The sequence below is a fragment of the Mrakia frigida genome (assembly GCF_051309035.1).
Source record: "Mrakia frigida strain ATCC 22029 unplaced genomic scaffold BDY24scaffold_42, whole genome shotgun sequence".
Lineage (NCBI taxonomy): Eukaryota > Fungi > Basidiomycota > Tremellomycetes > Cystofilobasidiales > Mrakiaceae > Mrakia > Mrakia frigida.
Window position 1 is genome coordinate 20,980 of NW_027481239.1, and position 20,518 is coordinate 41,497.

Consider the following 20,518-nt stretch of genomic DNA (forward strand, 5'->3'; position numbering starts at 1 on the left):
ACGCGTCGTCCGTCTTTGTTTGCTCTTTTTCCTCCTTTGAAGCTCTTAACTACTGGTTCACTCTCCACTCTATCTGTATATGTGTGTATCTTATCGATCCTGTAGGAAGCCTCGTTCGTCAGAGAAGATACGCGGAGGCAGAAACAGAAGGGGAAGGAACGCGCCTTCTTTTTGTCGAGACTCAACTTCCACCTCGTCCTTCCCTTGTCGACTGTCCTTCGAGGCGACGCATCCGCTTCGGCAGACCTCCATTTTTCCCTCTCTTTCTTGACTCTTAGGTGAGATACCCTCTCGAACATACCTAGGACATCTTTCAACCCGCTCAAAGGCTCTGTAGCAGCAGAAATTGACCTCGATCCCTTCCCTCTCCCTTCAGCTCGACCTCGGCCTCAACCTCCCCTCTCTTCCTCCCTCTCTTCAACATGCCTCCTTCCACCTCAACTCTCCTACAGACCTCGTCTCTCTCGCCACCCCCTCCAACCCATCGAACCGTCCTCGTTCCGACTTCCTCCCTCTCGCAACCCGGTTCGAGCTCCTCCTCCAACGGTCCTCCTCCTCCAGCCTACTCCTCCCAGCTCGTCCTCCCTCCCTCTTCTTCCTCCCAAGAAGCTGAAGACGAAGAACCACCCTCCTCTTACGAACCTTCTCAATCGGAAGAAGAAGATCCAGCTTTCGATCTCTTCCAGCAACTCTTAACTCAACAAGCTCATCCTCCGACTCCTCCCCTTCCCTCCTCCTCCCAACCCACGGCTCCTCCTCCTCCAACCGACTCCTCTCCTTTCGCCCAAGCTCTAGACGAAGCCTACCTCCGTTACCTTCAAGCCATCGATGCCATAGCGGACAAGTACAAGGACTATACGAACGAGAACGACGAGGTCGTGGAGGTCGACTTTCAGGCCATCGTCGAGGGGATGGTCGATGGCTTGAGGGAGGACGTCGCGGAAGAAGAGCTCGTCGAACCGAGAGAGGGAGAAGAGGAAGCTGAGGTTGGAGAGGGAGAGGGCGAAGAGCAGGAGAAGAGAGAGCTCGAGGTCGTCTTGACTCAGAGGAGGGGAAAGGGAGGGTGGAGAGGGAATTCAAAGAAGAAGGAAGGAGAGTTGTTCAGGGAGGATGGGTGAGCTCGTCTTTCTCTTCGTTTCTTCCCTTTCCCTGAGCTTCTTGCTCTCGAACAAAGCTCTGAGAGATGATAGAGATGTAGGAGAAGCTCATCAGGTTGTTTGTTTATCCTTCGCAGCAATCCAACCTGGTGCTGGGTCGAACCAAACACGTCGTTCTCGTCCGAGCTCATCACTTCCCTTCTTGTGAGTCCAACGATCCTTCCTCTTGGTATCTTTTCTTGCTGACTGACCTATCACCTTTCTCCCACGCTGCAGCAAAACGGCGCCTCCCTCACTCCCTCTCTTCAATCAGCTTCTCACGTCCTCCTTTCCCTCCCAACCTCCTCCTCGTCGCTCTCCACCCTTCAACGCTCCATCCTCGAGAAGAAACTACCAGCCCAGTGGATAGTCAGCTTCGACTGGGTCAAGGACTCTTTGACGACGGGAGTGATGCTGAGGGAGGTGGGGTACGAGGTGAGATGGCAGCAGGAGGAGCTGGATCGGAAAGGGAAAGGGAGAGAGGTGCTGCTTGGTGGTGGCGAAAGGAGTGGGAGAGGGAAGGGAGTGAGCTCGACCGCTCCTGGAAGGATGAGGAGGGATGAGTTTGATGAGTCACGGAGGACGGGAGAGTCGTCGGTGAGCCCGTCTGTTCTCTTTCGGTTCCGGCATTCGACGCGTTCTGACGCGTCTTTCGCTTTTTCCTTCTGTCTCTCTCAGAACTCGATCCTGAGCATACCTGCTTTCAAATACGAACCCCAACTACTACCACTATCCGATGCGACGCCCAATCCCGCTCCAACTTCGGCTCCTCCACCCCTCACCAACGCTCTCGCTTCCTCGTCCAAAACTCCTCAACCGTCATCTCAATTCAGAGGTCTTCCACCGCCACCTTCCTTCCGCTCCCATTCGAAACCTATCTCCTCCTTCAAAATCACACCAGATCCTCTCCCTCTCCTCGCTCTCCCTATCCCACCACATCCAAATCTCCTCCTCCCAACCTCCTCGGCCTTCAAAACCAACCCAACCTCCACCTCGTCACCCTCCCTCTTAGGATCGATGCCACCGCCACCACTACCTCCTCTGAAACGAAAACCAGACCACCACTCGGTTTCATCATCTGCGTCAACTTCGAGTCCGACGAAACGTCCAATCGAGGAGAAGGTCGCTCAACCGTCGACGAAACGATCTCGCCATCTCGGTCTGGGAGCAGGAATGTCGAAACTGAGCAAGGTGCCAAGTCTTTTGAGCTCGATAAGGGGTGTGCAGCTTGTTGGAGGACGTGAAAGTGAGGGCGGGACGAAGGAGGGAGGGAAGGGGAGCGAGGAGAGTTGAGTCGGGTTGGATCGTGTCGGCTGCTTGATACCGAGGAGCCAGTCGATGGAGATCACGACGTTCTAGTACGTGGTTTTGAGCTTGAGCTTCGACCCAGCTTGCTGGTTATCCGGTAGGAGAGCTTTCGAAGCTGGTCCGCCGTCGTTCTTCTTTTTGACCTCGAACTCGTCTCGGCTCTTTAGTTCTAGGTAGTCTAGTCTAGCTACAACTTGGTGGCTTTGTTCAAATCTTCTTTGACCTTGGATCCTATGTCCGTTTAGTTCTAACGGGAAGGCGGTGGAACTTGACTCGAACCGTCGGAAAACGGTGTTCCGTCGTCCAAAGAATCCAAACGGTTGAAACCTCGAGGGTATCTGGCTTGCGAGCGTTTTGTTTCTGGACCTTTCAGAGTTTACATTCCAGTACCTTGTAGCAGAGGGAGCAGCTCGAGGGAGAAGTTCTTCTCGCGAGGGAAGAAAGAAAGAAGGGGAGGCGAAAAAACGATCCGTCGCGACGCGCGTCGTTTCGAAGGGACCAATTCAACAATCCTTCTCTTGGAAAGCAACTTCGATCAGCTGTATGTGTTTCCGACGTTGTAATTGGTTTCGCATCGGAAGCAAGAGAAGGGTGAATCGGTGATGGGCGGAGCAGATCCGAATTCAAGCTTCAAGCCTTTCCGACATTTGGACCTGCTTGGGTTTCGACGCGATCAACAAGGGGACTTCGTTTCCTTTCTCTTTCAACGTCCACCTTCTCTTCTTCAAGATCAATCCATCCCTCCCCTCCTTATCCTCTTCCATCGCTCTTGCCCTTCTCCCTCCCTCGCCTCTTCGAAATCCGATGCTCCTCACCCACTTCCTCCCGTCCCTCCCTTTCCTCTCCCTTCTCTTCCTCAAGCTTTCCCTCTCCACCCACGCTCGAGTTTACACCGACTTCTCAAATGTCGTCCCCAGCTTCTGGAATTTTGGTGGCGGAGGACTGCAACAGGAACCTATGCAACTCACACAGGTGTTGTGTTCCGTTCGAGCAGATCTGAGACCGAACGCGGTTGGGTACGTCTACTTCACCGGCGACGGGGGATGCTTTACTTTCACAGGGTTAGTCCGTGTATTTCTCCATCGGTAGGGAGGTGAAGCGGGACTCTCTTCGCGAAGAAAGCGGATGGAAAGAAGAAACAGTCCTAAGCTCGTCGTTGTTCCGTTGTTCGAACAAGGGCAAGGAACGAGAACTGACTGGCCATTATGCACTCCCTTTCGTTCTTATCGATCATACAGCTACCCACCTACCTGCTCCGGATACGTAGATGCTTCTGCATGGGTTACTGCCGTTGTAGATAGATGCGGAGGCGCGCTGGGATACGTTCTCTCGCCGGACGCGACGTGCGTAAGTTCAACCATCCGATTTCTTCTTTCGCTCTGTCCGTTCTTCTTCCGACCTTTCTCTGAAACTGTAGCTGATATCTATTCGGGACTTCGACCAGATCTACACCGGAGGACTCGCGTTCACAAGAGCAGCCTATCTCGAGTCGTGTCCGAGCAACAACGTCGTGAATCAAGCCCTGCCCTCGCCCGCTTTCAAGAAGAAGAGGACCGAGGAGAAGTCTGCCTTCGTTGGAGGTAAAATCTGTCCCATCGGAGAGCTGGCCTGTCCTCTCGAGACGGGATTGAGCTGCATGAACGTTAAGGACAACTTGAAGTGAGTTCGATCTCGAATCCGTTTCTTTGACAGCTCGCTCTCCGAGCTTCCTTGACTGACTGCCCTTTTATTTATCGTCAGCTCATGTGGAGGCTGTATCGGAGGAGCTGGGGTCGACTGTTCGGATCTTCAAGGTGTCGACGAGGTTTCTTGCGTCAAGGGGAAGTGCGTCGCTCGTAAGTTGTTTTCTACCTCTCCGCTCCAGCCTCTCGACGCTCAGACACTGAAACGATATACATGTCATCTCTTGGATTTCAATCCAGACTCCTGCATCCGAGGTTGGAATCTCTCTTCCGATGAAGAGTGTGTCAAGGGATGATTTGACGCATCGGGTCTTTGCTTTCTTTCTTTTTTCGAACCCTTCGTTCTGCTTCTTTAGCTTCCTTCCATGTCTGTTTCGTCCGGTGTCGCTTTCAGGGTCCTATGTAGCCTCTGTGTCTTCAACGTTACTTGTATCTCTCTTCACTTCTGCTGAAGGTCAGAGCGCCCGAAAGAGACGACGCGTCGGGCTCTCCCTCTTCAGATACCTCTTCTCTCCGTTTTCGCTTCGACCGCAACACAAGATTTAGAATGAGAATAAAAGAGAGCCATGGTATCTGACTATTAAACCTACCAAACTCCGAAACCTCTCAACCACTCCTCAAACTCGAGCTCAACACCAACTCGGTCGGAAAGCAGACGAGCTTGTGCCTCTTTCAGTCTTGCCGTTGATGCTCTGTTAGAGGATAAATGCAAAGATAAAGAGGAGGAGATTGTAGAGTTAGATATAAGGAGAAAGCGAAAGCTCGACGCCAGACAAAAGGAGGGAGGCGAGACGAACCGACGGAGCAAGAGCGAGATCGTCGTGAGAGAAAGGAGAAGTTTATCCAAGCTGTTTCGCTTTCTTGAAGAACCTCGGATCAATTTGGCGCATCTTCTCGGACTCCAAAGTGTCTAGCGAGCTCAGAGATGGTGGAGGAGGGATCGAAGGACGCGGTTGGTAGGGATGGAGGGTCGAAAGAGAAAAAGCGTCGAGCTCATTTAGACGTCTCCTTCCCTCCTTCCCTCACCCATCTCTCCCCTCTCTTTCTCCGAGAACCCATGTCCAAACGACGGCGTGCTTCTCCCTCTCCGCCACCTCCTCTCATCCCTGCTCCCTCAAACCTATCCATCTCTTTTCTCCTCCCTCTCTCCTCGCTCGCACAATCGAAACTCCTCCTCGCCGCCTGCAAGTCCAACCCCTCCGTCTACGCTTCTGCCCTCCAGGCCCTCAAGGATCAGGAAATCGAAGCCGGAAAGGAGATCATCGACTTCTCCAAGCACTCTTCGAACGCTTGGAAGCTTTTGAACAACGGGGGAGGGGGAGGAGGGTTGTGGAGAGGAGGAGGGAAGAAGAAGAAGAAGGTGACCTCGAGCTCAACGAACGACGACGGCCTCACCAACTCTGCTCGCATGGATCTCGCCTCTACAATTGAAACCTCCCTTCGATCTTTCTTCCTCGACATCACCTCCAAGATCACCAGGTTCACCAACTTTGAAACCAAGGAGTCTGCTATCAACACCCTTCGCAAGATCGGCAAGTCTCTCGCTCTGACGGATTCCCAGGTCGCGACTCTCGTTCGATCCTACGACCTGCCGTTGGAACTGGTGCTGGCTATGGCGGAGGTGACTGAGAAGATGTCTGAGGAGGAAAGGAGAGAGATGGTCGATGGGGAGTTGGAAGGGAAGTTGAGGGAGTTGGTGGGGCTTTGGAGGGAGAACGAGTTGGATGGTGTCGACGAGTTGAAGGCCATTTTGGAGGCTTTCGAGAAGGATGGGAAGGATGAGGAAGAGGTAGATAAACAAGGTGAAGTTCCGGGGAGTGCTGCTGTTGAAGGTGGTGGGGAGGAGGAGTACTTTGAGATCGTTTCGGACGAGGAGTGAGATTGTTGAAGTTTGAGCTTTCGCTTCGGCGCTTCGCTTTCTCCTACTAGACTACCCCCTTTTTTTTCTTTCTATCTACGAACAGCCACGCTACTCTACTTGAATCCTCTCTCTCTCCCTTTTACGATCTTTACGACCCTTCTCCCTTTTGTGAACCCAGCTTGAGGAAGTCGAAGACGAGGGAGCAGGCGCTTTCTTCCTCGCCAGAAAGGACACAGAAGAGGGGAGGCTTACTACCACAAGGTGAGACGAGAAGAAAACTAGGAAAAATTGTGCTCTCCACATTACGATAGAGGACTGAATCGAGAAACAAATGGCGGGAAGGAGAGGGAGAAATCGAAGACGCGTCGACGTCGACGGGTCCGATGAATATCTTGTCGCACTCTCCAGCGGAGGAAAGAGTCCATCCTCACATGCAGGAACCTGAGCGGAAGTGGCCAAAGGGAACATGCAGTTGATCGTGCGTGGGGAGTGAGAGGAGGAGGGGGCAGCCGAGGACGAATGCGAGAAGAAAGAACGCGACTCGGGCTCGTTCCTCCCTCCTCCCTCGTTCCTCGTCTCTCTCCGTCACCATCCTTGCCAAGATCGAAGCCTTAAGTAGGAAACCCTCATGGATCTTCTGTTTTAGGCTTAAGGCTGCGGTCTACTTGGTGAGATCCAACCTCATCCCGTAGGCGTCCTCTCCGTCGGCGTCTTGAGGCGAGTGAGGGAAGAAAGAAAACGAAAGGCAGGGTCAGTGTCGCGTCTAACTTCGTTCAAGCTCGAGGTCCGAAAAAGTCCTATCCAGCTCAACTCCCTTCGATGGAACTCCGTACGCTCCGAAAGAACACTCTACTCCGAGTCGAGAGAGGTTCTCGAGCTCGACTCCACTCTCGTCTCGTCTCGATCGAAAGCAAGGAACAACAGAGCAAGAGACTCACAATACGAAATCTCCACATCATGGACCTCGAACCCTAGCGAGTCCCTGTACAGCGAGATGGCCGCTCGGTTGGTTTTACGGACGTGAAGGGAGACGTAGGCGGATTGGTAGACAGTCGACATGGCTTCCTCTGCATCACAAACGAAACCCAACGAAACGAGAACGAGAACTAGAGTCAGCATCGTGCACTTTCGTGTCTTCACCTCGTCGAGATCATGTCCCAGTCTTGAGAGATGGAGAGTGACGAAAGGAGAGAAGGAGGACGGGAAGAGCCCGACTCACGAGACTGCTTCATGAGCTTGTTGGCCAGACCTAAACGCCGATGGGTTCGCAGGACGGAGATGGAGGTGACGTGGCCGTGAGGGGGTTCTGTTGGGGAGGCGTCCTCGTCCCTGTTGAGTGTGAGGAGCGAGATTAAAGAACGGGAGAGATGGAGGCGAGGAAGAGGAGGTCAGGTCAGCTTCGATCTTTTGAGCTTCGAGGAGGGCTCGCTGCGAGGTTTGGGAGAGCCAAAGCGAAGAGAGAAATAGTGAGGGTATAGGCGAGACTGCTTGGAGGGCATACACGTTGAGCCGAAGGGGCTGAGAGGATGAGAGGAGGGTCCGAGGTCCAAGTCGAAGGTGAAGGAAGGAGGGCAAGGGAGAGAAGCTCAACTTACATCTTTGCGAGAATGTAGCCTACGATCTTCCCCGTTGAGGTCTCTTCAGCGACGTAGGAGAGTTGAGGCCAGGTGAGAGCGTGGTAGAGGTCTGTAGAGAACCAAGAGAAGAAAAGAAAAAAGGAGTGAGCTCGAGGTGACTGAAGGGGAAGGAAGGGGGAGGAGTTGAGCTCGACTCGTTTGAAGAGAGAAAGAGACCTACAGTACTTCATGGTGTAGTTTTCAGGGAGGTTGAAGATGTTGGCGTTCTGCATGCCAATTCTGGATAACCGAAGCGAATACGGGTCAGGATCGGCTTGGGTTGAGCTCGAGAGGGAAGGGAGAAGGAGGAAGGAGGAGAGGACGAACAGATCATCGACCTGAAGTTCACAACGCAGAAAGGAGAGTCAGCTCAGAGCAAGAAGTTGAAGGGACTAGAGGGAGACTCACTGTTGCTGTTCGGATGTTCATGTTGAGAGAAAAAAAGCTGAGAGAAAAGATGGGCTGAGGAGGGCAGGAGAGGAGGGTCGTCGTTGGAGGTCAGCCTCAATGAAATCTCAAGTGCTCTCTCCTCCTTCTTCCCTCCAACCATGTCTGCTGCTAGATCTTTCGGTGAGCTCATATCAAGATCAGCCGCATCGATATACACATATCTGACGCTGCTTGATCTGGCAGTCTTCGTCACCGGGAATGCCAACAAGTTGAAGGAAGTCAAGGTGAGAGAGCTTGACGGGTTTCCTCCTTCTCGTCTCTCGTCCCTTTTGCTTTCCCATCCCCGCCTCCTTGAGCGAACAAGAAGGCTGACTCTCTCGCTTGGTCATATAGGCCATCCTCTCAGCTGGAACTTCAGGAATCGAAGTCACCTCTCAAGCTCTCGACGATCGTGAGCTTCAATCCGCTCTCGAGCTCACCCATCCCGTCCTCCGAGCTCACTCTCCTTTCCCTTCTTCTCTTCTCTTTCCTTCACAGTTCCCGAGATCCAAGGAACTACAATAGAGGTCGCGAAAGCTAAATGCAGAGCGGCTGCTCTCCAGGTCGGTCTACTCTCGCAATCGGACGAGCTCGTCCTTCTTCGAGCTCAACCGAACCCCTCCCGCCCTCCCTCCGTCTCCTCTCGGTTCTGACTCGACGTTCTGGGTTGATTTCCGCTGTTAGATCGGTGGCCCCTGCGTCACAGAAGACACCTCTCTCGCTTTCGGAGCTCTGAACGGTCTCCCAGGTCCTTACATCAAGGATTTTATGGCAGCCGTCGGGCACGAGGGTGAGTCGACTCCTCGACGCTCTTTCTTCCCCTCTTCCCCTTCTCGTCCTTTCGCCCTCTTATCACCCCCTTGATTCCTATGCTCTCCTCTCCTCTCCTTCTTCTCTCCACCTTCTTGTCCCTCTCTTTATTCTTCACTGACTCGCGTTCTCTCCTCCCTCTCCCAACCAGGCCTCAACAAGATGCTCGCAGGCTTCGAATCCAAAGCAGCCACCGCCATTTGCTCCTTCGCTTACTCTTCAGGACCTGGAGCCGAACCGTTGGTGTTCGAGGGGAGGACAGAGGGCAAGATCGTGCCCGCGAGAGGGGAAAAGGTGTTCGGGTGAGTGTGAACGACTCGTCTTCGTTCCTTGGTCGGAGAGTTTGGGTCTGGCGTTTAATGCTCGCGGCCTTGGTGATGCGAGGAGAAGAGTGGAGGAGTAGATGGGCTTGGGCTTGATGGAGGCAGGGAGGGGAAGGAGAGATGGAGGGTTGAACTGAAACTGACGCGTCGCTCTTCCTCTCCGTTCTCTTTCTCTTTTCCTTCTTTCTGTTCGAAACGACCAGATGGGACCCCATCTTCCAACCCGATGGATTCGAGACTACGTGCGTTCCACCTACCCCTTTCTTCCTTCCCCTCTTCTCCTCCCTCTCTTCTCTGTCTGTACTCCCTCTTGCTCTCCTTGTCGAACTGACCCCCCCTCCTTCGTTTCGTTCGTCCGTCCAAACGCAGCTACGCCGAAATGGAATCTTCCGAGAAGAACAAGATCTCCCATCGAGGACGAGCGATGGAGCTGTTGAAGGCGCATCTGCTTTCGCTTTAAAGTGGAGGGGCGGGGAGGTGTACAAGGAGCGTGCATTGGGATTCTAGATGGATCTGGGCTAGAGCAGTCCGATGGATGATGCACACAAATGTGAACGAGAAGGAAAGAAGGAACACCCGCAAAGATCTACGAGAAAGAGAGAAACAAAACGAGAACGAAAACGAAAACGAACAACGAAACTTAAGACCTCCCTCCTTATCCTCCCTGCGAGAACCAAGCCCATCACCCTCGTTTCAGTCAACCCGGCGGCACTCCCTCCTCCTCCAACTTCCTCTCTCGAGGTGAGACAGGCTGCGAGCTAGGTCGATGCGGCGACCGAGCGGGACGAGGAGGAGGAGGGAGGATCGAAATGGTGGGAGACTCGCTGGAGGAGTAGGTGGTCGTTGCGGGTGAGATGTGGAACTGGAAGTTCGGAGGGTTCCTTAGAGAGGTTGCTTGAGGTGTGGTGTGGAAGTAAGAGTGGGCGGCATCGTCGAGGAAGAAAGGGTCGGAGTTGATTGCGACGCGTCCTTTGGTCGTCGTTGAACCCTCCCCGTCCCCAAGAATCGAAGTCCGACTCCGACTCCGAGCATCTAAAGAAGGTCCTCTCGAGGACCACCACGTCCACCTCTCTCCTCCCCCGGGAGCGACCCCGTCCCAGTTCGAAGTCGATTCGAGTTGTTGACGATTTGAGGCTCGACGACGACGGGAGCGACGCCAGAGGAAGAGGGCGAGTCCGAGGGAGAGGACGAGGAAGACGACCGAGGAGGTGACGTAGATGGGGAGGAGGTTGGCCCAGGTGGAGGGGGTTTGGGAGGTTTGGGAGGAGGAAGGGGACGCGTCCGAGGGGAGAGCCGGGGAGGAGGAGGTTGAGGTGAAGAAGGGGGAGGAGATGCTGCTTATGTGAATGGGGTAGGAGAAGGTTGAAGGGGTTGAGATGAGAAGTACGGAGTCAGCCGATACTGTAGATGGAGGAAGAGAAGGAAGAGAAGTGAAGACTCACGCGTCGAAGCTGGTTGAGCTTGAGGCTGAGTCGGTCGCGGTGGGAGCCAGCGCAGAAGATCTTCGAAAACGAGAAAGAATGAAGATTTGGTCACTTGTTTGCTCGGAGGCTTGCTGGTTCGAAGAGTTCAGACTCACACTGAGCTCGCATCATCGACCTGAGAGGAGACGACGAACGACGACGACAACGTCGAGGCAGCGAAAGGATCGAAGGATGTCGAGGGAGCTGTAGGTTGAGCTTCGACAGATGATGAAGGGAGAGAGGTGGTCGATTCGACTGGCGAAGGGACCGAAGTGAAGGGTTGAGGAGCGGGAGAGTCGCTCATGATTCGATCTGTGAGTCTGCTGAACCTGCAGCGACGAGGGAAACCTGGAAGGAACAAAGGGATAGGTTGAAGACAAGAAGGTGATGGTTGGAAGGAGAAGATATTCTTGAGGAGAAACGGCGACCAGGAAGAAAGAAGAGTGCTGGAAGAAGGCAATCAAAGCGAAGGTCGACCTCGACAACGACGATCGGCTGTTCTTCCCCTGTTTGATGAAGTACTTGGGGACTGCGACAGGAAGCATCTGTGGAGAAAGAGGAGTTTAGATTGAGTGCTCGAGTAGATGTCAAAGAGGAAGGCGACGGGAGAATTTGCTCGAGGAGAGACGCAACGGCCAGAGAGCGACGAGACTACAGGTCGAGCTCGGCCCTTTTGCTGGCTCCTTGCGCTCCAGAGACCCCTTCAAATCCACCAGCCCAGCAGAATCTTCAGAGTTGGCGATCAAAAACGTCGAAAAGACGAGATGCTGGTGGTCGGAGGCAGAAGAGAGGGCGGTGGAAAAGCGCGAAGGCGGCCTGCGATTTCGAGGAGGAGGCCTCCTTCACCTTCAACTTCCTCCTTCCCTCTCTTCTCTTCTTCTTCACATCAAGACCTACCCCTACAAGCCACCCGGATGAGCTTTAGATTCCCTAGAAATCGAGATCGAGGCGACTCGGAAGACGAGGGCGCGAAGAAGCGGAAGATTGTTCGAGCTTGTGAGTCTTCTTTCCCTCCCTTCCTCCTCCGCCTCTCTCAGCCTGTTTTCAGCCTGTCTTGGACTCGGGACAATCGAAATGCGATCGATCCGGCCATCACGCAGTCGTGGAATGCGCAAGCTCAGATGGGCTGGGCTGCTACAGGTCTTGTTAAAGGATGGAAAGGATGAAGGAAGGGAGGAAGTCGAGCTCATCCTTTGCGCTCAGCCCTCGACTCTTCATCCCTCCGAACCCCCTTCTGGCTATACAAACATACCCATGCCGTGCTCTCTCGATATACAGCAATATGACTGCGAGGTCGCTACTTGGATTGTCACCACTCTCATAGCTCTAGCGAGAGCTCATCGCTCCTCGTTGACCTCACCACCTTTCCCTCCTTCTTTCTCTCCTCCCATCGAGCTGAAGGCTGACTCCCTCTTCCCTCTCACAGGTGATATATGTAGGAAGCGAAAGGTTCGTCGAACTTCCATGCTACTACTGCCCACCATCCTGCTTCGAAGCTCGAAGGATCTCGTTCCATCTTCGCCCAGCACTTTCCCCCACTCCTTCGTTTCTTCAAAGCTCGCACTTACCCCTATCTCTTCATCTTGTTCAGCATCGATGCGATGGAGCCGAGACTCCCGACAACCGTGAGCTCCCATTTCTGAGTACCTCCTCTGTAGATCTTCTCGTCGGGTTCGAAGCTGAAGTCCCGTCGCTCTCCTCTGCCTCCTCCCCACGCGTCTCGAACTCCAGGCTGCACGAACTGCACGCTCTCAAACCTTCAATGCACCTACCTGGAAACTTCCAAGAGGAGAGCTACGCCCAAAGGGTGAGTCCAGATCGTCCTCTAGCGGCTCATGAGGCGAAGTTAGAGTTCGAGCCGACGCGCACGATCAGACCTGAGCCAACGCCGTCTTTTCTTCGTTTCTTCCTCTTCAGATACGTCGAGTCTTTGGAACTTCGACTGACGAGGATGACGGAGCTTCTGACTCAAGTAAGTAGTCTTCTCGGAGCCGTTTCCCCGACAATCAACCTGATTCGACGCGTTCATCCTTACTTTCCTTCAGCACAACCCTGAGATCGATCTCGAAGAAGAGCTCGGAGGACCTGTCATCCTCGATCAATCCAATTTCACTGGACGTCGTCCCGCCATCCAACCAAAACCCGTCGCTGGTCCCTCCTCGCTCTCAGGTCCCACCGTTCGGATGGCTCGACAGTCTTCCACCTCCTCCGAATCCTCTCCTCAACTCACCACCCGCCTGCCTCGAGACCTTTCTCCCAGCTCTGGAGCGTCACCTTACCACCCTCTCCCTGTTCCCTATCACACCCCCTTTACTCCACATTCAACTTGGCCGACCTCGACTCGCTCGGGATCCAACAGCGCCTTCAGCAACCCATCCTCAAGTCGAGCATCTCCTGGATTCCCTTCGTCCAGCGTTCGACCGTCGCCAAGGCTTTCTCAAGCGAGAGAAGATCCGCCAGCTTCGACATCGGCGGAGAGGAGGCAGAAAGGGAAGGACGCCGACGAGGACGATTTCGTTCGAGACTTTGTTAGGCTCAACAGACCTGATGAAGGTCAATTGAAGTCTTTCATGGGGAAGTCATCTGGCCTGCCTCTGCTCTGGAGTGCGATGGGATTCAAGTACGGAGAGAACTCGGCGAGATGTGAGTAGAGACGCGTCGCGTTCCGTCCCCTGTGTCTTCTTTGACTTACCTTGTCCTCTTGCTTTCCCTTGCAGTTTGGGAAGAGATTGCAGTACACCCTGCTTCGACTGGAGTAATGATGTACGCTACGCCTGTGTGAGTTTACATCGAAGTCCTCTCTTTCGTCGATCCAAACCCGTCCCGCTGACAGTCCCGTTCTTCCTCTCTCGGACCAGCTGGGAGTCCACTCCGGAACCATCTTCTTGGAGACCCGACATGCCACCTCCTGTCTCTCGCGAGCTCTACGCCCTGACCTCTCCCAACGTCTTCGACTCGTGGCCCGAAGAGGATCTCGCTTCACGTCTCATCGACTCGTACTTCACATATCCCAGTGAGGAGATGGCTCTTCTCCAGAAGTCGCACTTTCTCAGGTGAGCTCCCTTACCTTCCGCTTTCACTTCTTTCGTCAAGGATTGATCGCTGATATCTCCTTTTCCTCCAGTGAATATCTCGAGAAGAAATACCTCGTCGATCAGGGATTCGCTCGCTTGTGCTTCCTCGTCTTTGCCGTTGGAGCTATCTTCATCGACGACTCGAGAGTCAGGTTTCCTCGAGAAGACGGAGGAGTGGAGGGAGATTGTTCTCGGGGATGGATGTGAGTTGAACTCATCTCCTGCCGTCTCTCCGACCTCTCTTTCGTCTCTTTCCTCATCTAATCGCAGTTTACTGTTCTTGATTACAGATACTACCACGCCTTCCATAAACTTCCGAAGCCACCTCTCGCACCTACGGACCTTTTTGACCTTCAGATCGCAGTGGTGAGTCTCTCTCTTCGACGCGTCTCAACTCTCAAGCTGATCCCCCACCCCTCCCTTCCTTCTTTCTTTCCAGCTTCTCGTCATGTTCCTTCGAGTCCAGAACGGTCAACCACGCATATCCTGGGCGTTGGCGGGTCAAGGTCTACGAGCTGCCATCGATGTCGGAGCTCACAGACGAGGAACGCAGAGAGGAAAGGATCCTATCGAGAACGAGCTCTTCCGACGCGCCTTCTGGTGCCTCATTATCCTGGACGTCGAAATGAGTGGTATCCTCGGTCGGCCAGTCAACCTCTCAGAGGAAGAGTTAGTTCTGTTTCTCCAACTCTATCCCCTTTCCTCCCTCCTTCACTCGCTCGGAAGGCTGACATGCACACACTCTCTCGCCCTCTCCATCCAAAGCTACGACGCAACTCTCGACTTCGACACTGAATTCTGGGAGGATCGAGGTCAACAACTGCCCAACGAAGGGGGATCGAGAGTCGAGGCTTTCGTTCTCCAAGCTCAGCTCTCCGTCATCGCCGCTCGAATCACTGCTCAACTCTATAGCATCAACCCTCAACGTCAAGGTCCCACTTCCTTTCAACTCGTTCAAAGCTTTCAAGCTCAGCTAGATAAGTGGTTGGACTCAGTGCCTTCGAGGTTCGTCGATCTCGTCCCTCTTCCTTCGTTCTCGACGCGTCTTTGCTCACAGCTACCTTTTATCCTAAGGCTCCGATGGGATCCTTCCAGAGAAACCAACCTTGACTACAGACTTTCCGCCAACCTTTCCCTCTCGTACAACAATCTCGTCGTGAGTTCATACGCCAACTCTTCGCTTTTTCAATCGCACCAACTGACATCTTCTGTTCTCGAACAGTCCTTCCTCCATCGACCCTTCCTTCCATCTCCTCAACATCCCATCTCTTCGGCACCGGCTTTCATTGCCACCACCTTTGCAGCCGCCCAAGCTTGCGTTCGGATCCTCGACGAGTACGACCGACGAACGAACCAGATTCTCTCCAGCGGGTTCTTCGCCTGCTACGTCCGTCCTTTTCCCTCTTTCCTCATCATGGCCTCAAAATATTTCTGACCCTGTCTTGTTCTTGCTCTCGTCTCGACAGGGCTCTGCTTTGGTCCTCTGCCTCTCGGTTTGGGGTGGGAATGCGACGCGTGGAGACGGAGCGATGGATCCCTCTGTGGCGATGGGCGAGGTTGAGACGTGTGTATCTCTACTGGAACGGTACTCGAAGAGGTTCTGGGGGATGGCGAAGACGATGTGAGTTCGAGACGGTCTCGATTGAAGACGAGACGCGTGCTGACCCTCCATCTTCGTTTCCAGCGCTCCCATTGCCGTCCTCGCCGCTCCTCGGGTTGACTACTTCGCCGAGTCCATCGCTCGTCGTCAAGCTCGCGAGGAGCGGGTAGCCGAGGCCGAAGCTGCTCAGGAAGCCTTCCGAATCGCAGCATCGACTGAGATGAAGAAGTCGCCTCTCTCGAGCTCGGAACCATCCCCTCCTCTCCTCACTCGAACTGCTTCCAACTCGAGCTCTACTCGACATCTACCTACTCCTTCCAACATCCCCGGCGGCGACCGATCCAACTTCTCCGAATCTCCCAACCCCACGTCTCCCGCAGGAGACTTCAACCTCGATTTTGGAGGAGGAGGAGACGCGATCTTTGGAGCGATGTTCCCAGATTTCTTCGCAGATGGAAACGATCCTTCGATGGTGCGTTCGATCTCTTTTTCCGAATGTTTTCTCTCTCTTTGTTCACTGAAGCTCGCTTACTCTCGCTCTCTTCCTCGCCGGTCCCTTCAACAGACCCTCTTCCCCGGACCTCCAGCCTTCTCAGCCCAACCTCAACCACCACCATCTCAACAGCAACCCTACTACCCATCCTACTCTTCCTACTCGCAACCTCCCATCCTCAATCCCATCCTCACAAACGCCTCGAACCCAGGTCTCGTCGTTTCGGATTACGGTCTCGCTTCGCCGTCAGCGTGGGGAGGTTCGAGTCAGCACTCGTATCAGCAGCATCAGCAGCAGCTCGGAGGATACGGGAGTGGGAACGGGAATGGAGGAGGATGGCAGCATCAGCAGCAGAGAGGAGGAGGAGGAGGAGGAGGAGGAGGAGGAGCGGGACCGTCGTCGCGTCCTTGAGCGGGTGCTCGAAGGAGGGAGAATTGTTGTTGCTAGTCGTGCGACTCAGTCTATTGACAAGTGTTGATTCACCTGTGCGATACGTGGATAGCAAGGACCAACTGAAATGTGGAACAAGAAGTAGAGCGAGGAACGACGACGCGTCGTCGTTTTCACACGAGGGGTGGATCTCTTCGTCTCTTCCACAGAAGACTCTTCCAACGACGCTCAGTCATACGTTTCTATCTTCAAATTCTGTTACAAAAGGTCTCACTTGTGATCACTTTCGTTTCCTCACGGTCTCCTTCCTGAGCTGAGCTCGAAAAATCAAGAGACAATGCATTCATTCGGTTCGTTTCAAAGTTCAAAAGAGACTAAATCTAGTGCTTGACCTTCTCCTTCTGCAAAGAGGCATCAGCCTCGTGTCCGTGCTGGTCGACCTGAGAAAAGGAAAGGGCGAAGAAAGGACGAGTGAGCTTCGTGGAACGAACGAAGAAGGGAGGAGAGGGAGAGCAAGAGAACGCACCTTGTCTCCAACAGCCGAAGTAGCAGCGTCGAATCGAGTTCCGATGGAAGCGTTGGAATCCTTAGCCACAGACTTGTTGGCCTCCTTGCTTCCTTCGGCGGTAACACCCTGGACGGTCTCTGAGACGTAGTTGACAGCGGCCTGAAGAGGGAGAGGGATGGAACAAAAGGGAGGTCAGCGATGAATGGAGACATGAGAAGATACCGAAAGAACGGATATATAGAAGTGTAAGTCAGGCTCACCTTGACGGTATCCATTCTGTAAGAGCAGCGAAGGAAGGTGGGGAGGAGAGGAGAAGGAAGGAAGAAAACGTCAGCGAAACGAGATGGCGAGGCGAGATGAGATGAGATGGAATCCTCGTTGAGCTGAGGGGTGAGGGAAGAAGAGGTTGAACGAACATTGAAAAGTTGGTTGGGTTGGGGTGGGGTGAGTGGGTTGAAGAGGTGGATGGAGTTGAGAGTGGGAGGGAGTGGTGGTTGATGAGAGGAAGGAAGGAAGAAGCAAAGCTGGCCTTTTCAGCCCTCCAAGGCAGCCCCCACCATCGAGTCGATGACCAGCTTTCGTCAGAAATGCGCAGCTAGGACGGCCCTTCTTTCCGAGGTGTTGACGTAAGAGGTCAGGAAGCAATTTATGATACTAAGGAGAGGTGACGAAAGCGAAAGGAAGAAGGAAGGAAGAAGCTCGGGGGGAGAGAAGGAAGGAACGCGTCGACGTCTTGCTCTCTCTCTCTCTCTCTCTCTTCCCACTAGCCCTAGCAGCATGTATGCGTCCAATCCCAAACCTACCTACTTGCGACATCCCAAAAATTCGATTGACATGATCTGCGAAATCTGTCTCCGAGAGAGCGAGCCAGCGTTCGTTCTTCGTCGTCTTTTCGGAGGCCACCAATCGAGGTCAGATTCTATACCAAACCAACTCAGACGCCCAGCGTATGTTTTTCTAGTGCTGTGGGTCAACGACCATTCCACCCAGGTGAGAACGAGACGACCTTTGCGGATGCATGCGTTCTCGGCGCGTCGAGAGATCCACGCTTTTGCAGGCTCAAAGCTTCTCGTGGTTGCTGAGTCGGTGCAACTTTCTCCTTGAAAGTGAAGGAGTCCAGCTTCTTTGCTCTGCAGTAGATGGAAGCCCGAAAAAAACAGGGGAGAAGCACCAAAGAAACAAAACAGTTGAGCCCGACGCGATCTCCCTGCCTTCAGTCATCAGAAAAGATGATCTTGTGTCGCCACGAGGTCGTCTACAAACGTTAGCAAGATGATATCCCGTTCCTCAACTCAGTCAACCAGAAGTTTTTCTTGAAACGCTCTCGGTGACTCACGAGTCTGCGCCGTCCTGTTTGAGAAGACAGGTTGAAGACGTCCTTTCCTTCCTCTCCCTTCCCCTCCCAACCCCCACCAGGATGAAAGTCCTCTCTGCTGCTTTGATCGCTACTACCAGTGAGTACTCCTCAGCCTCTCCTTGGACTGCTTCAGAACGCCGCTCTCGAAGAGAGGGAGAGATGAAAAGACAAAGCTGACCTCCCTCCTTCCTCCTTCTCCTTCTTTTGTTTCTCTTCCTTCTTCGTCCTCCTATAGTCCTCGTCTCATCCACTCTCGCCAGCGTCAGCCGTCCTTCTCCAGCTCAAAGCATCTACGGGAGCGTCAGCCCTCCTGGTCCCTCCGGCCCATGGATCTTGACAGGGCAAGAGGATCGAGCTCACAGGCGACCTTCCAGACCCGCTTCCACCCAATCCAGCATCCCATCCGCTCTCTCTCCTCCTATCGACTACGGAGGCGACCCTCGTATATGGTTCAGACCTCAAGGAGAAGCTGGAGAATGGGTCTACATCGGTGAAGGAGTGACGAGGTGGGAAGCCGGGGAGTTGCAACGGAACGGAATCTCGAGATTGATCTTTTGCGACTTCAATGGAGTCGAGAGAGTTACGACCATCCAAGTCGCAGGACCTCCAGATGACAGGAATCGACCTTCGACTGTGAGGGAGGATCTCTCGTCGGTCAGAGGGGTGAGAGCTTTCGTTCAACTTTCTTCGACTCGGAGGAGAAGCTCATTGCTCTCCATCTTCTCTCCCTTTTTCGTTATCACAGAGCGTAACCCACCACAGAATGATCTACGATAGTGAGGTAGCTCATGGACGAACTCCTGTGGATAGCGGTGTGAGCTCCTCTTTCTTCTTCGTCCTTCAGTGATCGTGAGCGTCGGCTGAACCTCCCCTTTCATCTTCCTCCTTCGTCTCGTTCTCTTCCTTTCTTCTGCTACATCAGTTCGGTGGACCTCGATGCGACTTCGAGAATCCTCGCCCACTGGACCCGATCTCACCTCCTTCGTCTTTCGGCGACTCCCTCCTCACCTTCTTCGGACTCGCCTCCCCTCCCTCTCCTTCCGCCATCCCTCTCGCTGCTGCTCCTATCGCTGTCAACCTTCCCCACTCGTTCGGTTGGGTCGGCATCGGGAACGGAGTCCTTCGATGGGAAGACTCTGACGCTCCTATCCCCGCTGTCAGGATGGTCGGAGGAAGCGTTCGTTCCGAAGTCCTGCTTCGGTTCAAGGATTCGACGGGCAAGTGGAGAGTGATCAAACCAAGCTACGGAGGAGGACCTCCCGGTCACCTGAGCCCTGTTACTACGGAGGACGACTTGAAGCAGGTCCAATACGTGAGTATTTCTCGTAGAGGAAGAGGCAGGGGGAGGCAGCGACGAAAGAGACGCGCCGACTGATTTCGTCTCTCTCTTTTTGCTTCGACGGAAAGTGGCACGCTCGTGAGAAATTTTTCAAAGATCAAAACATCGCTTTGGTAAGTTTCGAACTTCTGAGAAAGAAAATAAAAAGCTGCTCCTCGTCGTCGGGGCCGCGTCTCTTCGTCGTTTGAAGAAGTGCTGAGACGACCCGCTTCCGTCCCTCTGCAGACCCCTTCCGGCAACGAGGTCCTCGGCTTCGATCAGGATCGTATCTACTCGCCTTCGTCAGTGGAATCCCCAGTCACAACGGAGTCAACCAAGGTCACCTCCCCCGATTGGCAGCGTCTCCCTCACGTTCACAAGAACATCGCCAACAGACTCCACTCAGCTCTTCAGAGGATGACCACCGAGGAGGCTTACATCGTCGCTTTCATCTTCGGAGTTGGTCTTGGTGTGAGTCGGATCTTAAGAATTTGAGCGAGTTCGAGAAGACGACGCGTCGCTGACTCTCTCTCTTTCTCCCTCGGTCCGTTTACAGTCCTTGCTCTCGGTAAGTCTTGGCTTCCTAGCAGCTTCCGAACTCCCTTGAGCTCATTCTAATCCTTCCACGATCCTTCGTTTCCTCAGATGCTCTTCAAGATCGCTCGTCAACTCCTGGTTCGACACCGAGCGTGTGCTGCTCGACGAGCCGCTCGTGCTTCCTCCTCCCTCGAGTGCGTCCTCGTACTACTACATCAGATCTCGTTCTCTTCTCTAACCATCAACAGTCGCATCGTGCTGATTCCCTCTTCGTCTTTCGTCGCGTCGTTCTCGAACAGGTCTCCGCTCACCTCCCGCTCCGTCTTCGAGTATCCTGGCCACCAACGCAGCAAAGAAGATTCACCGTCGTCCGCCAAGGCTACCACTTCTTACGATTTGCTCTCGTCGGAGGAGAAGCTTTGAGGAGATCTCGGCGATCTGCCCTTTATCTACGTCGTTTCCGATCTCGTTTCCCTTTTCTCTTGGTTTTGCCTCGCACTCCCTCTCACCCTCCTTAGTAATACATATACATATGTTCATAGACTCTAACTTTTGAAGAGGCCTGAGGCACATACTTCGCTTCTTCGTTTCCATCTTGTTCTCATTCTTGTGA

At 53.7% G+C, this 20,518-nt stretch overlaps 9 protein-coding genes across 9 annotated transcripts; 7 read left to right on the top strand and 2 right to left on the bottom strand.

The window, feature by feature from the left end:
• The first annotated feature begins 57 nt into the window (after window positions 1-57).
• BDY24DRAFT_213307 (uncharacterized protein) lies at window positions 58-2,597 on the top strand. The gene is made up of 5 exons (XM_076636522.1): window positions 58-278; window positions 377-1,114; window positions 1,235-1,301; window positions 1,374-1,737; window positions 1,815-2,597. The coding sequence occupies exons 2-5, from the start codon at window positions 423-425 to the stop codon at window positions 2,378-2,380; spliced, it is 1,689 nt and encodes a 562-aa protein (XP_076492728.1). The 5' UTR covers window positions 58-278; window positions 377-422; the 3' UTR covers window positions 2,381-2,597.
• Window positions 2,598-3,248: 651 nt separating this feature from the next.
• Window positions 3,249-4,532, top strand: BDY24DRAFT_372436 (uncharacterized protein; the record flags this gene model as incomplete). The annotated part of the gene is made up of 5 exons (XM_076638192.1): window positions 3,249-3,505; window positions 3,683-3,791; window positions 3,862-4,103; window positions 4,185-4,279; window positions 4,483-4,532. 5 exons carry the CDS (start codon window positions 3,249-3,251, stop codon window positions 4,530-4,532), a joined length of 753 nt encoding a protein of 250 aa, XP_076492729.1.
• Window positions 4,533-5,119: 587 nt separating this feature from the next.
• On the top strand, window positions 5,120-6,156 carry BDY24DRAFT_402695 (uncharacterized protein). The gene has a single exon (XM_076642256.1). It carries the CDS (start codon window positions 5,184-5,186, stop codon window positions 6,003-6,005), a length of 822 nt encoding a protein of 273 aa, XP_076492730.1. The 5' UTR covers window positions 5,120-5,183; the 3' UTR covers window positions 6,006-6,156.
• A 442-nt stretch (window positions 6,157-6,598) lies between these two features.
• Window positions 6,599-8,156, bottom strand: BDY24DRAFT_402699 (GNAT family N-acetyltransferase). Its single transcript, XM_076642257.1, has 7 exons — window positions 8,012-8,156; window positions 7,931-7,941; window positions 7,785-7,843; window positions 7,583-7,673; window positions 7,207-7,316; window positions 6,926-7,054; window positions 6,599-6,698 (listed from the first exon to the last, which is right to left on the bottom strand). The coding sequence occupies exons 1-7, from the start codon at window positions 8,030-8,032 to the stop codon at window positions 6,649-6,651; spliced, it is 471 nt and encodes a 156-aa protein (XP_076492731.1). The 5' UTR covers window positions 8,033-8,156; the 3' UTR covers window positions 6,599-6,648.
• BDY24DRAFT_444757 (non-canonical purine NTP pyrophosphatase) lies at window positions 8,152-9,731 on the top strand (the record flags this gene model as incomplete). Its single annotated transcript, XM_076644871.1, has 8 exons — window positions 8,152-8,173; window positions 8,237-8,277; window positions 8,387-8,444; window positions 8,531-8,595; window positions 8,717-8,822; window positions 8,994-9,144; window positions 9,369-9,407; window positions 9,535-9,731. The coding sequence occupies 8 exons, from the start codon at window positions 8,152-8,154 to the stop codon at window positions 9,623-9,625; spliced, it is 573 nt and encodes a 190-aa protein (XP_076492732.1). The 3' UTR covers window positions 9,626-9,731.
• A 1,755-nt stretch (window positions 9,732-11,486) lies between these two features.
• BDY24DRAFT_402702 (transcription factor domain-containing protein) lies at window positions 11,487-15,191 on the top strand. Its single transcript, XM_076642258.1, has 13 exons — window positions 11,487-11,624; window positions 12,055-12,077; window positions 12,220-12,253; window positions 12,360-12,435; window positions 12,546-12,600; window positions 12,674-13,271; window positions 13,346-13,406; window positions 13,487-13,681; window positions 13,753-13,905; window positions 13,993-14,068; window positions 14,142-14,371; window positions 14,468-14,707; window positions 14,777-15,191. Exons 1-13 carry the CDS (start codon window positions 11,543-11,545, stop codon window positions 15,135-15,137), a joined length of 2,184 nt encoding a protein of 727 aa, XP_076492733.1. The 5' UTR covers window positions 11,487-11,542; the 3' UTR covers window positions 15,138-15,191.
• On the top strand, window positions 14,743-16,397 carry BDY24DRAFT_213431 (uncharacterized protein). The gene is made up of 2 exons (XM_076636525.1): window positions 14,743-15,323; window positions 15,387-16,397. Exons 1-2 carry the CDS (start codon window positions 15,232-15,234, stop codon window positions 16,204-16,206), a joined length of 912 nt encoding a protein of 303 aa, XP_076492734.1. The 5' UTR covers window positions 14,743-15,231; the 3' UTR covers window positions 16,207-16,397.
• A 115-nt stretch (window positions 16,398-16,512) lies between these two features.
• BDY24DRAFT_366704 (glucose-repressible protein) lies at window positions 16,513-17,192 on the bottom strand. Its single transcript, XM_076637959.1, has 4 exons — window positions 17,110-17,192; window positions 16,954-16,969; window positions 16,712-16,852; window positions 16,513-16,625 (listed from the first exon to the last, which is right to left on the bottom strand). Exons 2-4 carry the CDS (start codon window positions 16,966-16,968, stop codon window positions 16,566-16,568), a joined length of 216 nt encoding a protein of 71 aa, XP_076492735.1. The 5' UTR covers window position 16,969; window positions 17,110-17,192; the 3' UTR covers window positions 16,513-16,565.
• Window positions 17,193-17,993: 801 nt separating this feature from the next.
• BDY24DRAFT_402710 (uncharacterized protein) lies at window positions 17,994-20,500 on the top strand. Its single transcript, XM_076642259.1, has 9 exons — window positions 17,994-18,147; window positions 18,286-18,713; window positions 18,796-18,864; window positions 18,973-19,362; window positions 19,458-19,502; window positions 19,615-19,839; window positions 19,925-19,936; window positions 20,014-20,099; window positions 20,205-20,500. Exons 1-9 carry the CDS (start codon window positions 18,111-18,113, stop codon window positions 20,326-20,328), a joined length of 1,416 nt encoding a protein of 471 aa, XP_076492736.1. The 5' UTR covers window positions 17,994-18,110; the 3' UTR covers window positions 20,329-20,500.
• The last annotated feature ends 18 nt before the right edge of the window (window positions 20,501-20,518 follow it).

Coding starts and splice junctions, on each gene's coding strand:
- BDY24DRAFT_213307 (XM_076636522.1), top strand. CDS start 423: ATGCCTCCTTCCACCTCAACTCTCCTACAGACCTCGTCTCTCTCGCCA. Junction 1,115..1,234: donor GAGTTGTTCAGGGAGGATGG/GTGAGCTCGTCT, acceptor TATCCTTCGCAG/CAATCCAACCTGGTGCTGGG. Junction 1,302..1,373: donor AGCTCATCACTTCCCTTCTT/GTGAGTCCAACG, acceptor CCCACGCTGCAG/CAAAACGGCGCCTCCCTCAC.
- BDY24DRAFT_402702 (XM_076642258.1), top strand. CDS start 11,543: ATGAGCTTTAGATTCCCTAGAAATCGAGATCGAGGCGACTCGGAAGAC. Junction 12,254..12,359: donor AGCCGAGACTCCCGACAACC/GTGAGCTCCCAT, acceptor CTCGAACTCCAG/GCTGCACGAACTGCACGCTC. Junction 14,708..14,776: donor TTGGACTCAGTGCCTTCGAG/GTTCGTCGATCT, acceptor TTTTATCCTAAG/GCTCCGATGGGATCCTTCCA.
- BDY24DRAFT_402695 (XM_076642256.1), top strand. CDS start 5,184: ATGTCCAAACGACGGCGTGCTTCTCCCTCTCCGCCACCTCCTCTCATC.
- BDY24DRAFT_213431 (XM_076636525.1), top strand. CDS start 15,232: ATGGATCCCTCTGTGGCGATGGGCGAGGTTGAGACGTGTGTATCTCTA. Junction 15,324..15,386: donor TGGGGGATGGCGAAGACGAT/GTGAGTTCGAGA, acceptor CTTCGTTTCCAG/CGCTCCCATTGCCGTCCTCG.
- BDY24DRAFT_402710 (XM_076642259.1), top strand. CDS start 18,111: ATGAAAGTCCTCTCTGCTGCTTTGATCGCTACTACCA. Junction 18,865..18,972: donor GAACTCCTGTGGATAGCGGT/GTGAGCTCCTCT, acceptor CTGCTACATCAG/TTCGGTGGACCTCGATGCGA. Junction 19,503..19,614: donor AAGATCAAAACATCGCTTTG/GTAAGTTTCGAA, acceptor GTCCCTCTGCAG/ACCCCTTCCGGCAACGAGGT.
- BDY24DRAFT_366704 (XM_076637959.1), bottom strand. Junction 16,626..16,711: donor CTTCGGCTGTTGGAGACAAG/GTGCGTTCTCTT, acceptor TCCTTTTCTCAG/GTCGACCAGCACGGACACGA.
- BDY24DRAFT_402699 (XM_076642257.1), bottom strand. CDS start 8,032: ATGAACATCCGAACAGCAACA. Junction 7,674..7,784: donor AAACTACACCATGAAGTACT/GTAGGTCTCTTT, acceptor GGTTCTCTACAG/ACCTCTACCACGCTCTCACC. Junction 7,317..7,582: donor GGCTACATTCTCGCAAAGAT/GTAAGTTGAGCT, acceptor CACACTCAACAG/GGACGAGGACGCCTCCCCAA.